This window comes from Eublepharis macularius, chromosome 18 (assembly GCF_028583425.1).
Source record: "Eublepharis macularius isolate TG4126 chromosome 18, MPM_Emac_v1.0, whole genome shotgun sequence".
NCBI lineage: Eukaryota > Metazoa > Chordata > Lepidosauria > Squamata > Eublepharidae > Eublepharis > Eublepharis macularius.
The window spans coordinates 39,228,320-39,243,778 of record NC_072807.1 but is presented as its reverse complement, the minus strand read 5'-3'; the positions used below and the strand labels follow the sequence as shown (position 1 = coordinate 39,243,778).

Sequence of the window (15,459 nt, the reverse complement as noted above, 5' to 3'; positions counted from 1 at the left end):
ATTAACTTCCCACCAACTATGGAAAGAATATATTCAGGGTAGACACAGTTGTGTCAGGGGGGATAAACTTAGCTGTGAAAGCTTGATCCTTTTTTAAAAAAAATTCATTTTAACAGGGGCCTTCAGGTCCCTCAAGTGCCTTGGGAGTGGCATATGTAGTCTTCATTTTCAACTAAAACAACAATACAAAACATGTGACTTACAGTGGCGCATTAGAGAAACTAAGTAAATAAACTTTTATACAGCAAATGTGTTGGATGGTGGGCCTTTTTATTCAGGTATTTTCTCATGATTTTTTCTCTCCATTTAATGAAAATGAAAAGTAGTTTTCTTGTTTCTCGCAGGTGGAAATATGCAATAAATAGTATCCTTGAGGTTCATATCAGAAGATATTCCCGCATGTGGTCATGGAGTAACATAAGGCGCCATAGGCAGCTTTTGAAAAGTTACAAAAATGTTTATAAGAGCAAATTGACGCAGACAAAAATATCCGAAGAAACGCAGAAACAAATGCAGGTACTTGGAGGGTCTCTGGAAGTGTTGAATGTATTAGGTAGGATGGGAAAGATGATCCTCCAAGAAACCTGCTACCATGAATAGAAATACATTTCCACTTACACCAAAATCTGTGTTTGTCATCCTATTTCATGTCTGTCTCTTAAAATATTTATAACATGCCTTTCCCTATCAAAGGGGGCCCAAGATGAGCTTCTGTAACAAGCAAAAATAAAACTACAAACCCAGTAGATATTATCCTAAGAAGAACCAGCCATCAGGCAGTGGACGACCCCAAGCCCTGTTAAATTCCCCTTGCATGTCATTCTGATGGCTGGCCAGGCAGGTGAGCTTTGGCCCTCCAATGGAAGTCCACTCCACAGGGCTGGTTAGCCAATGAGCTGACACTGTTCTGCTTTGTTGATCTAGTAGTAAACACTAAGCATGCCATTTGGAAAAGTCACAAAACCTGTTTATTCTGAAACAATTAACTCAGCTCAGCAGGGCTGATCTGACTCAAAGTGATTTATCGGGTAGGTGCACATCCCTCAAACGGGTTGATTAGGAAGGTGATTGGCACTGACACAGACAAATTGATGCCCTTTCCTGAAGATATCTTAGTTATGTTAAAGCTGCACTTATCTATTTGTTCTGCAGGATTTAGAAAAGATGCTAGATGTTTTCAATATCGTTTTAGCACGACAGCAAGCACATGTTGAGGTATGTTCTGCTATTTGCTTGTTTCCATGTTCATTCATAAACACAAAGCTGAAATGTATTCTGGTGCCTGTATAGGAGTTTCTCCCCTTTCTCCCATCCCCCATGTCCAGATCAGTTTGAAGACAATTAGTTCATAAATTTAAGTAAATGATAGCTTAGCCCTTAGGCCCGTAGTCTTTTGAAAAAGAGAAAAGCTGTCACGACGACCCATGCCCTGTCATTCAAGAATATTCTTTAAATTTTCCTCAGGACCGATCCTTTAGGCATCTGCTTTGTTTTGGTCTTTTTGAGCAGTGGAAGATGTGAAGCTACGTGGTCTTTATTTTGCATGCATTCTCATGTTGGTGTTTGATTTATAGGTTATAAGGTCAGGACAGAAGTTATTAAGGAAGAAATCCACCGAGGGAGAGAAAAAAGGAGGCGGTTGGTTTAGTGGACTGTGGGGTAAGAAAGAGCCGAAGAAAACAGATGAAGAAGAGCTTTCAGTTCCTGAAAGTAGGTCTGAATCTAAAGCTAATATCAGTGTACTTGCTGCTCAATTAATCCTGTTTTCCATTATAGGACTCATTTTTGTGTTATTGCAAATAGAAGTTTGCTTGAGACGGGCGTGATTGCAGCTTTTTGTTGTGCTCATTTTTTCTTCCTCCCTCCCTCCCTTTGTGCGTAAACAGAAGGGTTCCTGGTTTAGGAAGCTGTGACTTGAACCCCTAGTTTGCTTTCATCTCTGAACGTAGGTCCCTGGGCAAAACTGGACTTTGTGTTCACCCGACAAGCTGCTATACTAATCCTTGAACTAGCACAGGAAGCAGTGTGTCACCACAAAGTGTTCTACAATATGAATAATGTTAATATGCAGTGGATGGCAGACGTCTTTCATCAGATAACTGTTTATGCCTCTTATACTAGACAGTCTTTCAAGGTCTTGTCATAGTTACAAAGTAATACATAGTGGAATACCTGTTTGAATGTTTTGGCTCTTGCTGGATTGCTTACTTATACGTAGAATTACAAGGACAAACACTGATTTTGAAAATCACAAGAACTGTGCTATGTGCAGGGGGTAGCAATGAAACACTGTAAATGAGCTTTAAAAGAACTTTGAGATAATGTTTGTTAGCTATCATATAATCACTTATGTATTGAATTAAAGGCGAATGACAATTTCTTGCTGCGTTTATTAGCTATCGATGACCTCATGACACCAGAAGAGAAGACAAAGCTTTTCACTGCCATTGGTTATAGTGAGAGTTCTCATAATCTTGCATTGCCTAAGAAGGTATTTACACATTTTAATAAAAACAGGACTATTAAATCAATATGAGTATGTTAAGAGGGAGGTATTTTCTAACTTCGTTTGTCCTTTGGGGAGTTTATTTCTCCACTGAGTGAAAGTGGATTCAAAATAGAATGCCCTGAATTCCTAGGGCTACTAGACCAATTTTACTGGTCCTTATTATCAGTAGTTCATAAAATAAATTTATGGCTGGCAGAAACGCTGGACTTCACATTTGCAGAGAGGCCTGCTTGCATAGAGTCCAGGGTCAGTTATTTATTTATTTAGTTAATGTCTTTATTTATTTATTTATATTCCACCTTTCTCACTGAGACTCAAGATGGATTACATAGTGTGAGATTAGTACAATTAGTGGCAAGGACAAGGGCAGGCATTTCCATAAACAGTGTCAAGAACCAATGTCATGGGGAAAAAGAATATAAGTTTACAAAGATATAGTATTAGCAAGGATCCAGTATGGGGTTGAGGAATTCCTGAAACAGAACATAATCAATTCTAGGACTTACATTGAACAACATGAAGCACAGGTAGGATACAGGGGTACATATTTAAAGCAACACATAATATGTAAGGCAACATAATGGTGAAATCTATGGTTTCTAACTCATTAGCGAAACATCTGGGATCCCTTTCCTACAATACCACCCTCTTAGCTGAGAAAAAAGGCCTTTTTGAATAATTCAGTTTTGCATTGTTTGCGGAAAGCCAGGAGGGTGGGGGGCTCTCCTGACTTCCTCAGGCAGGCCGTTCCATAGGGTAGGGGCCACCACAGAGAGAGCCCATGTAGAGTAGTGTAGTTAGAGTGCAGGTGATTTATTCGCCTTGATTTTATATGCCCATCACAGTGTTCTGGCCAGGCTGCAGAGGCCCCTTAAGCACATGTGAAATCCAGGTTACCATGGCAATTGGTGGGTGTGAAATCAGTGCAATCTCAGCCTCATCCCTGCAACTGCACAAATACCAGCATTGGGCTACAGTAATAAAAGACTGCTGTGTCATTGTGTCATTAAACCCTTTCCTTACTACGAGCACCCTTAATATTATACATTGCTAGGCATCTGCTGTGCTAACCCTCCCTTGCTGAGTATTGTGTGGCTGACTTCTTTTTATTTCCTGTCTAGTATGTTGCCCACGTGGTGTCCCTGAAGCTCTTAAGTACTTCCTTTACAATTAAAGAAGACAAAAATGTTCCAGACACTCTTAAGATCCAGATTATTGATTTAAGCACTAAAATATCCCAGAGACCAGGAGCACAAGCCCTTAAGTAAGTGGTTGTTGTTGTTGTTGTTAGCGGCCGTGGCAGTGGCAATAGCTAAGTTGGATGATGTGTTCCTCTTTAGAAAGCAAAACAAGATTAATAGGGGAATTCGTGGGCAGTAATTTAAAAATGCCAGGATACTACTTAATGTTCACTAGCTTTCATTTCAAATTAGTTGTGAAAAAGGTTCTGTGAAGGGCATAATCTCCTGTGTGCAACTCTGAATGTCTTGGAGGAAGGCCAGGTTAAAAACATGATTAAAATTCCAGTTCTAATTTAATGCTGTCCAGTTGAGATCCAAGGGAGGAGGTGGGAGTCACTCGCTTAGGAACATGGCTTGGTATACAGGAGTCGCCATTTCATTGGCTCAGCAAAGATGCACTGTGATCAGGGCTATTTCTTTTTTAATTAACCCAGTAATGATCAGGAGTGTGTGGTTCTAAAAACAGAGACAGCATTGGTTAATTGCTCTGTCAAGGAAACCCAAATTCTGCAAAAAGGAAGTGTATCCCTGCAGCCTTAAGCAATTTTGGTGCCATTTCTCTTAAGGCGATTTATTTGTCCACTAGTCCTGGTCGGCGGCACAGGGGTGGGGTGGGGGAGAAAAGGAGCAGCTGAAGCTCCACTGCGTGATGCGTTTGTGCCATTGTAGCCACTAGCCAGGGATGCAACATGTGCAGATGGTGCTTATTGCCATCACTCAGGTGGTATGCATTAAATGGCTTCCTGGTAGATGTATGAAAATGTGCCAGCATGCTGCTAGAGGGCTGCATATTGCCAATTGCACTCATTTTAAAAGATTTCCCTCCTCACTTGAGTAGCAAAAATGCTCGTGGAGTAACTATTGAATAGTTCCTTCTATCAATAAAGGGACTGTTTGCCTGTTGTCTCAGTAAGGCTGAGAGTAAGGAAAATATTCTCAGTGTTTTCCTTGGTAAGTGTAGCTAGAAATGGCAAAACTTAGTTTGCGTATGTTACAGATATACATTAAAAACAGGACTTGTTAAAATGATCAAAGCCGTCACCTTTAACGATATTGAGAAACTGCTCTGGGGAGAAGGAAGGAGAGGTGGGCTATTGATGCACCAGTTCCAGCCAGTCTGCTGTAGCTGGACAGTGTCAGCGATCCCTGAGCTCCAGCCAGGAGGGAAAGTAACGGTACGTCAGAATAAAAATGCAGAGGAGAGGCTTCCACAGGGTTCCCCCTGCTCAGGTTACGCACATGGGAATAAACCTTGGCTTTGTTTTTCCAAACTTCAAATCATGTGCATATGAACAAGCTTTTGCTTTCTCTCTTAGACGGGCCTAACTCCCCCCTCTCCTTTTTGAGGTCACTGGGTTGGGGGAGGCCTTGTCATTTCTTTTTTTCCTTGTTCTTAGTTTGGTGAAGTCAAGCTGAATCTCAGATGTTATACCGTGTGTTATAAATGCGATAGAATAACGTGAATTTACATTTTAAAGGTCTGTTTTTCCAACTTTATAGGATAGAAGCCAAGCTTGAACACTGGTACGTCACAGGCCTGAAACAGCAGAATATTGTGCCTTCCCTCGTTGCTTCGATCGGAGATGCCCAGTCGTGTCTGCTTAAAATAGAGTTTGAAACAAATCCTGAGGACAGCGTGGCTGATCAGAGTGTTATCGTGCAATCACAGCCTGTGGAAATTATATATGATGCAGTGAGTGGTGTTCAGTAACAAACGGCTGTTCGCATCCCTTTGTTTCCTCTCTTTTGTTCACTGGCATCTTATCAGAGACAGATACATGCCAACAAATCCTCTTTTTCAGAAAACAATCAATGCAATGGTGGAATTCTTCCAGACGAACAGAGGCATGGATCTGGAACGCCTCACCACAGCCACCCTATCAAAGCTGGAGGAAATTAAAGAAAGGACTGCGACAGGTATGTGGGAAGCGCTGTGGCTGCTATCGCTTGGGATTCTGCTGATTACAAGCAGCATGACACTTTTGAGGCGCATCATGTGCGCTGTTTTGATCTTAGGGTCTTCCTTCCTTGGGCCATTGCCCTCTTTCCTTTGCACGGGAGGGGAGAGAAATCCTTTGCTTCAAAGAGTTATGCCAGGGCAAGGTGAATATTGTCAGAAATCCAAGCCAAAAAAAAGGTCACATAAAAGGCTTGACATTACTCGTCGTGATTCCTTTGACCATAATAGCCAAACTGGAATTTTCTCGTGGGTTTTTTTCTGAATGCCCGTTCTGGGTGGCAGCAGGGGGAAGCTTTGGCCTCTGTGTCCAGCTTGCAGGCATTCCAGGGCATCTGGTTGGCCACTGTGTGAAAAAGATCCTGGATTAGATGGACCGTTGACCTGATCCGGTAGGGCTGCTCTTACATCCGTACGTTGATCGCATCAGGAATTGCCTTCCTTCACCTGACAGTGTAGCCTCTGTATGCTGGAGAGGTCTGTACGAGATGAGTGTTACTGTTTTTTTAGTTTGTTGCTCTCTATGCAGATCTCTGTGCTGTGAAGAGCATTAAACTGATAGGAAAATCATAGAGTTAGTTCAATGCCTGCCTACCTATTGCTCAGAAGTGCAGAGAAGATGGGTAGAAGAAAAGCCTCCTAATCTCGTGTATCTTGTCCTCTGTTCTAGGGCTTACTCATATTATTGAAACTCGAAAAGTTCTGGACCTGAGGATTAATCTTAAGCCTTCTTATCTTGTGGTTCCACAGACGGGCTTCCACCATGAAAAATCCGACTTTCTTATTCTGGACTTTGGTACTTTTCAGGTATTTTTTTTCCCATTTCTCTTTTGAATCCTTAGAGTCACACTGATCCAGATGTATTGGATGTTTCAATTCAAAGTGGAAGATTGTGGTCCTTTTAAAGTATAGTGTAAGGATCATTGTGGAGAGCCAGTCAACCTGAGGACCCCTCCTAGAATCATTCATGTAACAACAAACCCGCTGTTGACAGCAGAGAAGGTGGAATATAAGTATTGTAATCATGATTTATTTTAATTTACATCCAGTTATTCTCCCTTGTGATAAACCCAAAGTGACATATTGCCTTGTTTTCCCTTTCTCTGCTTTATCTGCATTGGAATAAAAAATCCTATCTACTTCAAAATGCTTTCTGGAATAAAATGACTCCTGCCTGAGCAGAGCCCTCCGGTTAAGGCAGTTGTTGACAACCATTTTCTGTGTGTCCTGGTGTCCTGCTATTTAAAGGGGCTGCTGGTTGTGCCTTATTTATGGAACTAGAGCAAGGCTGGCTTGGCATCAGCCTTATAAATACTGGGCAAAATCTTTCCTGTTTATCCAAGCCTGCATGCTCATTTTGTGTAGCAGTTTCTTCTCTGTGCTGTGGTTAATGTGGTGGTGTTGCTAATTTAATGTTGCTACCTTTTTGTTCTGTCCCCGTTGTTCAGTTTAATGTTACGTTGTGTTTTCTGCTTTATGGACTGCTTTCAAATGCAGCAGAAAGATGACCAATAAATTTTAAAAACTAAAACCCGACCCTTTGAACACTTGTTAGTCTCCGTGACTTAATTTGTACCGATAAATGCAGGTTCATTAAGAACATCCTTATTTCAGCTAAAATTACAGTATCAAAATTTTGGGAAAGTAATAATGTTCCATGTTGGGAGGAACTGTTGAACTTACTGTGTTCTGTGGTTGACACGATGAAACTGCAATTGAGTTTAAGATAATGTTTAAGGAAGAATGGTGGATATAATATTCCAGAGCACAAAAGAAGACGTTTTTCATTGAAACAAATTACATTTTTTTTACTGTTTTTGGTGAAGTGTGGTGATTGACAGTGTTTAAGCCTGTGGTATTGGACTTGTTGTATTTTGCTAACTGGAAAAAAATCCCTTTGTTCAATTGTTTTGTCTTAAATGTGAACAGCTGCTGATTTAACCTGTTACATTGAGTCTGAAGAAGCAGAAGTGACCAGTATGTTCTAAGCAATCATGTAAATTATTATTCACTAGCTAAACAGCGTCAATCAAGGCAACTGCCCTACTTCGAACACGTCGCTGGAAGAGATTATGGATAAAGCATATGACAAGTTTGATGTGGAAATCAAGAACGTGCAGCTGCTGTTTGGCAGATCAGGTATTAAGGCTCTAGCCAAATAAAAGTCTCTTTCACAAATCTTTGGGATTACTAGCTGGTGTGTATACCTGAAAACAACACTTTGACAATGGCAGTCCAAGAAAATGATTTGACTATTAACCAAGCTAATTTGAAGAAAAATATATTGAGATATTTGTATTCAGTTTATATACTTGAATGGGTATAGGACTGGCATCTATTCCATTTTTTTTTTTTGGCCACACTGACTAAGAGCTTCTAATCTGAGTAGAATTTATACAGAAACACTATTTGGGCCAGGTATAAACTGTCACCCTTGGACAGAAGTGTCAGTATTTCTGTAAGTGCTCTGGGAGCTGGGGCTACTCGAGATGGGGGGCCTGTTTACACCTGCCCCTCCCCCAACAGAGGCCTGACATGTTTGGAAGTTGTTCGGCTGTTAGGGGCACTCGTGCCTTTCTGATCTGGTACAAGAACATTGCGCAACAACAAAAATGGAGGGTTGGGTTCCTCTGTAGTGTCATTGGCTCGCTGTGGTACAATAATAGTACATAGTTTCAGATGTACTCCCCAGAGTCTTCTTAAGCCTCAGTGCTTTGTAACTCTTTGAGTGTGTCCAGCAATGACATCCTCCTTTCCACCCCCCCCCCCCCCAGCCATGCAGCACAGTCCCCAGATGGCTAGGCTCAGCCCTGGACAACACCCCCCAGCCATGCAACTGACTCACCTTTCTCCCTGCCAAGACAGCTCAACCTCAGCCAGGCCCACGGGAGGTTGTTGGCAGCCAGGGCAGAGCAAGCACAGGCCCTGAACTGTGCTAATTTGGTGTAGTGGAGCGGGTTTGGTGTAGTGGTTAAGAGCGCGGGACTCTAATCTGGAGAACCGGGTTTGATTCCTAACTCCTCCACTTGAAGCCAGCTGGGTGACCTTAAGCTAGTCGCAGCTCTCTCAGAGCGCTCTCAGCCCCACCCACCTCACAGGGTGTTTTTTTGTGGGGATAATAATGACATACTTTGTAAACCGCTCTGAGTGGGCACTAAGTTGTCCTGAAGGGTGGTATATAAATCAAATATTATTATTATGAGGCTGCTGAGGCAGAGATGGAGTGGGAGGGGCCAGGAGACTGCAGGATCTACCCAACCTTCCCATCAGACAGGCTGTGTGAAGAGCCACTCGAGGAGGTTGGGTGAGGAATGGGTGGAAACTCAGGGTGGTGGGAAAGGGGGAATCCTGTAAAAGCAAGTTCCTGTGAGGTCCAAGGAAGAGCACAGGGAGAGGCTTCCTGGGCAGGAGAAGGATCAAGGTGATGCAACCCCATTCCCAGCTCGTCTGAGGACGCACCTGTCTTGGGAAGCTGGCAAGATGGGCGGTGGGCAGATGTGGGCGCCAATGAGGGAGGAGCCTCACGGAGTGTTTGTGGAACTGAAATTCTGGTTGTGCTGTTGGGCAGCTGTCCATGTTCTGGTTCTTGATTCTTCCGTAGTGCCTCTAGATCTATATATGCAGCATGTAACTGATGCATGCAACCACATGGGTTATGTTTCTGCTGTTGTTACAGAGAAACGTGTCCATTTTTATTTCTGCTGCAGGAGAAGATTGGAAGAAGGCTCGGTTTGAGCATCCATCGACTCTGCATGTGTTGCAGCCCATGGACATGCACATACAGCTTGCCAAATCCATGGTGGAGAAGGATATCAGGATGGCGAAGTAATGTATTGCAGTTTAAGAGGCAGTATTCGTTTACTTTTAGTCCTCCTTTCTCATTCTCAAGGTGGATTACGAAGTTAAAAAAAACAGTGCAGTAAAGAAAAAACAGTATAGAACATACTATAAACTATGCAACAACTGTGTTAGAAACCAAGACCGTAGAAATAAGATAATACACAATAAGCAGTGCAATAAACTACTGCCCTGTTCCCTTTATAAAAGTGTCCTCCTAAACAATTCTTTAGAACGATAAAAATATGAATGCCTACTTCAGCTCCTCAGGCTGGCTGTTCAACAGATTGGGAGAGATCAGCATTCCCTCCTGGTAGCCAGTCATCTGTCAGTGCCCTCCTGTCTTAACAGAAGGCATGCTTCTGGTTATGCCCGTATTTAGTATGTCCCCCTAGGAAGATGAATCAGGCTGTATTACAGTAAGTAAATTTCAGAATGCCCAATTTTCATACCGTGCACTTCAGCATCAGCTGGGCATCCGGATGCCGATTTCTCTTGAATACGACGACTAATACCTTCTCACACTCTCCTCCTTATATCCTTAGGTTCAAAGTATCAGGAGAGCTTCCTTTGGTTCACCTGAGAATTTCTGACCAGAAAATCAAGGGCGTGTTTGAACTCATTGACAGTATTCCCCTCCCACAGAAGCCGGCGGTTTCACCTTCAAGCACAAAAGTAAATATGCAATAGTGGTCAAGCATAGGGGTGAGGGAGAGAAATCGGACAAAGACAGTACAAGTGGAGAATGTTTCTAACACTAAAAAGTCCCTAATATTTTCATTCAGAATGGTTGAGAGATTCATGTGGTGCTGCCTTTGTCCTGCTGTAGGCGTGGCAGCTGAAGGCATTGTAGAAAAATGTGCAGATGTATGAAAAGATGAGCAAGTAATATAGCTCACACCATTGCTCACTGCCCTTTATTTTGCACCTTTCTGTAGGCACCTGCCATTCCTGTTATTACTGATAAAAGAAATGGATTTCTTGGCACATCGCTGTTGTTAGAAGGAATAGAATCAGGTTTGTTTGTCACTGGAGCAGTGATCGCCTTGAGCAGATATTTAAAAAGCCAGGATATAAATGTGATGATCTGAGGTGATTGTGACTAGTCTTTATGGCAATGAAGCTGTTTACTGTTTACAGAAAGGTGGCCAAATCAGTGGTGAAGAATGTCAAACTAAGTAACACAGTGACTGTTGATAAGTGACTGTTGATATGAATTGCCTTTTTCTGACAGTCAAAAGTAACTATAATAGAATGTCTCTATAGAAAGTGAAGTTTCAGGAGCTATCATGGTAAAGCGATAGTCAACAAATAATAGTCTCCTAGTCTTATTTTACTGTTACACAGTTGCCTGATGTGGGCAACTGTTATGACAATATACCAGCAGATTCTCACATTTAAGGTAACAAACGAATTAATGTTTGTGCACTCTGCATGCTGGAGGTCTCAGGTTCATGTCCTCAGCACCTCCCAAATTAAGAGTTTAAGCAGTTGGTGATGGAAAAGACCTTTCTCTGCCTGAGACCTTGTGGAACCACTGCCAATCAGAGTAGGAGAAACTGATCTAGATGAGTGTTCACGTATGATAAAGTGTTTTGAAAACATGGTGTCTTCAGTATTGTTTGACAGTGATGCTTTTTTTTTGGAATAACCTTTTACTGGACTTATTTAGAAGTATGAAACTGTAGAGCGGAAGCTACTTGACACAGAGAAATGTCCAGGCTCATTATGTATTGCTTGGATGTAATAGTTTATGTTCCTGGGGCAGTACATTTTGCAGCCAGGGAGGTTTTCTTTAAGGCTTCTTTTCTCCCCTTTAGAATCTGATGAAGAGTACTTTGATGCCGACGAGTGTTCCAGATCAGTGGGAAAGAGTCCTGTTAAACGAAGAGAGTTAAAGACGGAAACTGAGGCTGTCCAAGAAGAGCTCACAGACCTTCAGCTGAAGTTCGAAATTAGGGAGGCAAGTGTGGTTCTGTGTTCTGTCGCAAGAGACGGAGTTGGAGCAAGAGCATCCCAATACACACAGCCTCAGCTTACTTGGACTGGATGAAGCTGCATATAGTGAGGGCAGCAGGAAGTCCTAGTACAGACTTCCCTGTCGGTAGAGACCTCCTTTAAAATTTCCCTTTCAAGCAAGATGCGCCGCAGATACAAATCTACTTCTCAAACCGCCCCCCCCGCCCCCCCAATGTGGGAGCAAGAGCACATATGTCAGTACAGGAACAAGGATTACACTTCTTTAGTGTTTATCGTCAGGCATATATACACAGGGTGAATGTGTGCCTGTTGCTTTGATTATGAAGTTACTTCATACCAAATCAGGTCCTTGCTCCCTCAAGCTGAGTACTGTCTACTGTAACTGGCAGAAGCAATCCAGGATCTCAGGATGGGGTGGGGGCGGTGGTGGTATCCAGAGCTTTTTTCTGGGAAAAGAGGTGGTGGAACTCAGGACCGTACAATGATGTCACTTGGGGTCAGCTGGAACAAGGGGGGAGTTTTTTAAAGTTTAAATCGCCCTCGGCGAAAATGGTCACATGGTTGGTGGCCTTACCCCCAGATCTCCAGACAGAGGCGAGTTTAGATTGCCTCAACTCCCCTCTGTCTCAACGCAACTCCCCTCTGTCTGGAGATCAGGGGGCGGGGCCACCAGCCCATGTGACCATTTTCAAGAGGTGCCGGAACTCCTTTCCACCACGTTCCAACTGAAAAAAAGCCCTGGTGGTATCTATCCCACTACTTGTAGTCTGGTGTCCATTTTAAACTGGAGAAACTTCAGATTGAACTTGGGACTGTTCCTATACAAACATGTCCTCTCTTACCTGAATCATGATTCTCTCTTCTCCCTGTACCCTGCATAGAGTGTAAGAGATGCAAACTCTTAGACTTACTTCAAGTTACAACTGTAGGAAGTAGGATCATGTGTGTGTATGTGAAAGTAGGGGTGTGCAGTTTGCTTTGGAATTTGAATTAAAATTCTGAATTTTGGCTGATTTAGTAAAATCCAGGTATTCTGAATCAAACCCCAGCTATTCTGAATTTTTACCGAATTTACAGTAAACATTCAGTAAAATTCAGCCATTGGTTTTTTGGGGGAAATCAGTTTGGGGGCTTGAAAAATGCCACCCCCAACCTCCTGGATAGCCCCAAATATTTTCCCCATAGGGAATAGTGAAGAGTGGGCAGGGGCACCTTCTTTGGGGGCCCATAAATTGGTCCCCAGGATCCAATCTTCATGAAACTTGGAGAGTCTTTATAAGACAGTCAAGAGTAGGTTTCCTCCAAATTTGGTGAAGTTTTAGTTGAAAAATGACCTGTTAGCCCATTTGGGATAGCCCGCAGAGTGATTTTCCCCATAGAAAACAATGGCTGAATTTTTCAGAAATAGCCGAACTGAATTAGAGAATCAGTTAAAAATTAGATTTTGCCAAATTAGATTTCGTTTTTAAAAAATCAGATTTACCCTTTTTTGGGTGCACACCTCTATGTGTGTGTGAGAGAGAGAGTTTGAAAACTTTCTGATTTTAGATATTTTATCTATCTAGGTGATTTTGGAACTCACCAAACAACTACAGAGAGAGGAAACCATAGTTGTGTTCAACGTAAAGCAGCTAGGAACAGAAGCAACTGTCAGAACTTATGACTTGAGAGCTGTGTCCTATTTGAGGAAAATCAGCCTGGATTATCATGAAATTCAAGGTAGCTGAATGGTCAAATTAAGGGCAAGAAAGAAAGAAAGTTTCTCTAGTGAAAGTTTGATGAGAAATAATGGTTGTGCTTGCAACTTGTGTTCCTTTGAGGCATGCATAGGAAAGACTTCTATATTTTAAATAAGTCCGTAGCATGCAGCTGCAGGAAAGGATTAATACACACTTTTGCTGTTTATTGAAAGTGTATATTTGCAAATTGCTTTCAGATACAGTTCCATATTAATTTGTTACAGGTAAAAACCAGCAACTTCATCTGATTAGCTCTTCGGATAAACCTGGATTAGATCTCTTGAAAGTAGAATACACCAAAGTAAGTACTTTAAAAAAAACAAACCAATTGGCAGTTCTGAGATTTAAAGAGAACACTGCGCTGGTGTTCCTGCAGAATTTAGATGGTGTCCCGTGTGGGCTGTCCCTTACCCCCCTCTCGCCTGACATTTTCTCTAGGCTAATAAAAATGGTCCAAGATTTCACACGGACTTTGACAACACTGAACAAACAGTTCAGGTAAGCAAAACGTTGAAATAAATTCTTGCCTGGATCTGCCTTCACATAACTGTTCATTGGTGGGAGCCTGTCTGAAAACGCCCGTCTCTCGAATATTAACCGCTGCCGGAGTCCACTTGGGCTTCAGCGTAGCATATTTCACGAGGGCAAGAGAACAAAAAAGTGCTTTAGGGAGGATTTCACTTAGTTCCCTGGATTGCTTAAAATATTACCCTTACGCAAGGAGAGAAGAGCCCTGTCCCCTCTTCAGGTGCCTCAGTCACAGCAGTACTGGGTGGGGGAAGGTTAGTCTCTGTAGCCCTGCTGTGAAAATACAGGCATGTATTTCGAATCTGTTTCCAGTTGGCTGGCTTAAAGAAGTAATCTGAAAACAAGAGATTCTTTTATATTGTCGAAGGCTTTCACGGCTGGAGAACGTTAGTTGTTGTAGATTTTCCAGGTTGTATGGCCGTGGTCTTGACCACAGGAAAAATCTACAACAACTAAGAGATTCCTTTGTACATCCAAGGCTCCAATTTTTTCCCCGTAAGTTGTTTTCTTTATTGAGACATTTGTAAGACTTAAAATGTTTCTTACCTTTACTAATATAATGTGATTCTTTTCTCCCCCCTCCTCAGGTGGCTTTCTCCTCGTTAAATCTTCTGCTGCACACTCAAGCCCTTCTCTCTACTCTCAATTTTCTCTCGGCTGTTATTCCTTCAAGGGACTCAGGAGCTGCTGATGCAGGACCATTACCAGCACAGGAGGAAAGACAGCACACAGATGTGAGCTTGAAGAAAGGTACGAGGGATTCATTTCAGCCAAGCTCTTGCTATACCCAGTACCCAGTTTCCTGGGGGTAAAGTGTAGATGACTGGGGAAGGCAATGGCAAACCCCCCTGTAAAAAGTCTGCCAAGAAAACGTCATGCTGCAACATCCCCCTATGGGTCAGCAATGACTCGGTGCTTGCACAGGGGACTACCTTTACCTTTACCTTACCTTTCTATATACGCCATTGATCCACATAGGGAAGAGATTGTCTCGAAGGCTGACTATAAAAATCTTTTCCAAACAGTGACAAAAACTGGCAAAGACAAGGATGTGTTTGACTTCAAGCTGTTTGCCAAGTTGGATGCCTTCTGTGTAAACGTCTGCAATGAGAAGAGCAATATTGCTGAAATAAAAATCCAAGGTAACAGGAAGCTTGGTTTTCATGTGTGTTCTTTGTTAGAGGAACCTAATGACTTGGAGAGGGTTTATTAAAATATTTCCCATATTATGCTTGAAGGCCTTGATTTACTTTCTTTTGAGATTAATCTCTAGTTCCTTATGAACTGCCGCCAGGACCAGAGCCGCACGCATTCCATTCACACAGGTCTTAAATATTTTCCCAGACCACCCTCAACATGTGCCTTGATAACTTGAAACAATCACCCTATTTGGTCAGTGCTCTGAGGACTGTGTTGCAGTTCTTAAGCATTTGAACACACACACACACACACACCCTGCTGTTGTTCAGAATCATTGTGCTTAGTATTTACTTTACGTTTCTTTAGCCTGCCTTGCTTCTAAGGAGTTCAGGGCAGCATACCTGATTCTTCCCAACTCTGTTGTTTATCCTTGCCACAGTTTTGTGGGGTAGGGTAGGCTGTGTGAGAGTGACTTATCCAGGCTTACCCAGCAAGTTCCATAGCTTGCAGGGATTTGTGTGTATTTCT

At 42.4% G+C, this 15,459-nt stretch overlaps 1 protein-coding gene across 2 annotated transcripts in view; it reads left to right on the top strand.

Annotated features, from left to right (window-relative positions):
• Positions 1 to 15,459, top strand: part of VPS13C (vacuolar protein sorting 13 homolog C) — a 91,084-nt gene that overhangs the window by 23,926 nt on the left and 51,699 nt on the right. For both annotated transcript variants that reach the window (XM_055003086.1, XM_055003085.1), the window contains exons 13-30: positions 345 to 516; positions 1,153 to 1,215; positions 1,575 to 1,710; positions 2,397 to 2,491; positions 3,631 to 3,773; positions 5,251 to 5,443; positions 5,553 to 5,667; positions 6,378 to 6,514; positions 7,723 to 7,846; positions 9,415 to 9,532; positions 10,090 to 10,219; positions 10,483 to 10,561; positions 11,365 to 11,507; positions 13,090 to 13,243; positions 13,488 to 13,564; positions 13,702 to 13,761; positions 14,379 to 14,541; positions 14,817 to 14,933. In XM_055003086.1, the coding sequence (XP_054859061.1) occupies positions 345 to 516; positions 1,153 to 1,215; positions 1,575 to 1,710; positions 2,397 to 2,491; positions 3,631 to 3,773; positions 5,251 to 5,443; positions 5,553 to 5,667; positions 6,378 to 6,514; positions 7,723 to 7,846; positions 9,415 to 9,532; positions 10,090 to 10,219; positions 10,483 to 10,561; positions 11,365 to 11,507; positions 13,090 to 13,243; positions 13,488 to 13,564; positions 13,702 to 13,761; positions 14,379 to 14,541; positions 14,817 to 14,933 (2,219 nt within the window). The remainder of the gene's footprint in view (positions 1 to 344; positions 517 to 1,152; positions 1,216 to 1,574; positions 1,711 to 2,396; positions 2,492 to 3,630; positions 3,774 to 5,250; positions 5,444 to 5,552; positions 5,668 to 6,377; positions 6,515 to 7,722; positions 7,847 to 9,414; positions 9,533 to 10,089; positions 10,220 to 10,482; positions 10,562 to 11,364; positions 11,508 to 13,089; positions 13,244 to 13,487; positions 13,565 to 13,701; positions 13,762 to 14,378; positions 14,542 to 14,816; positions 14,934 to 15,459) is intronic.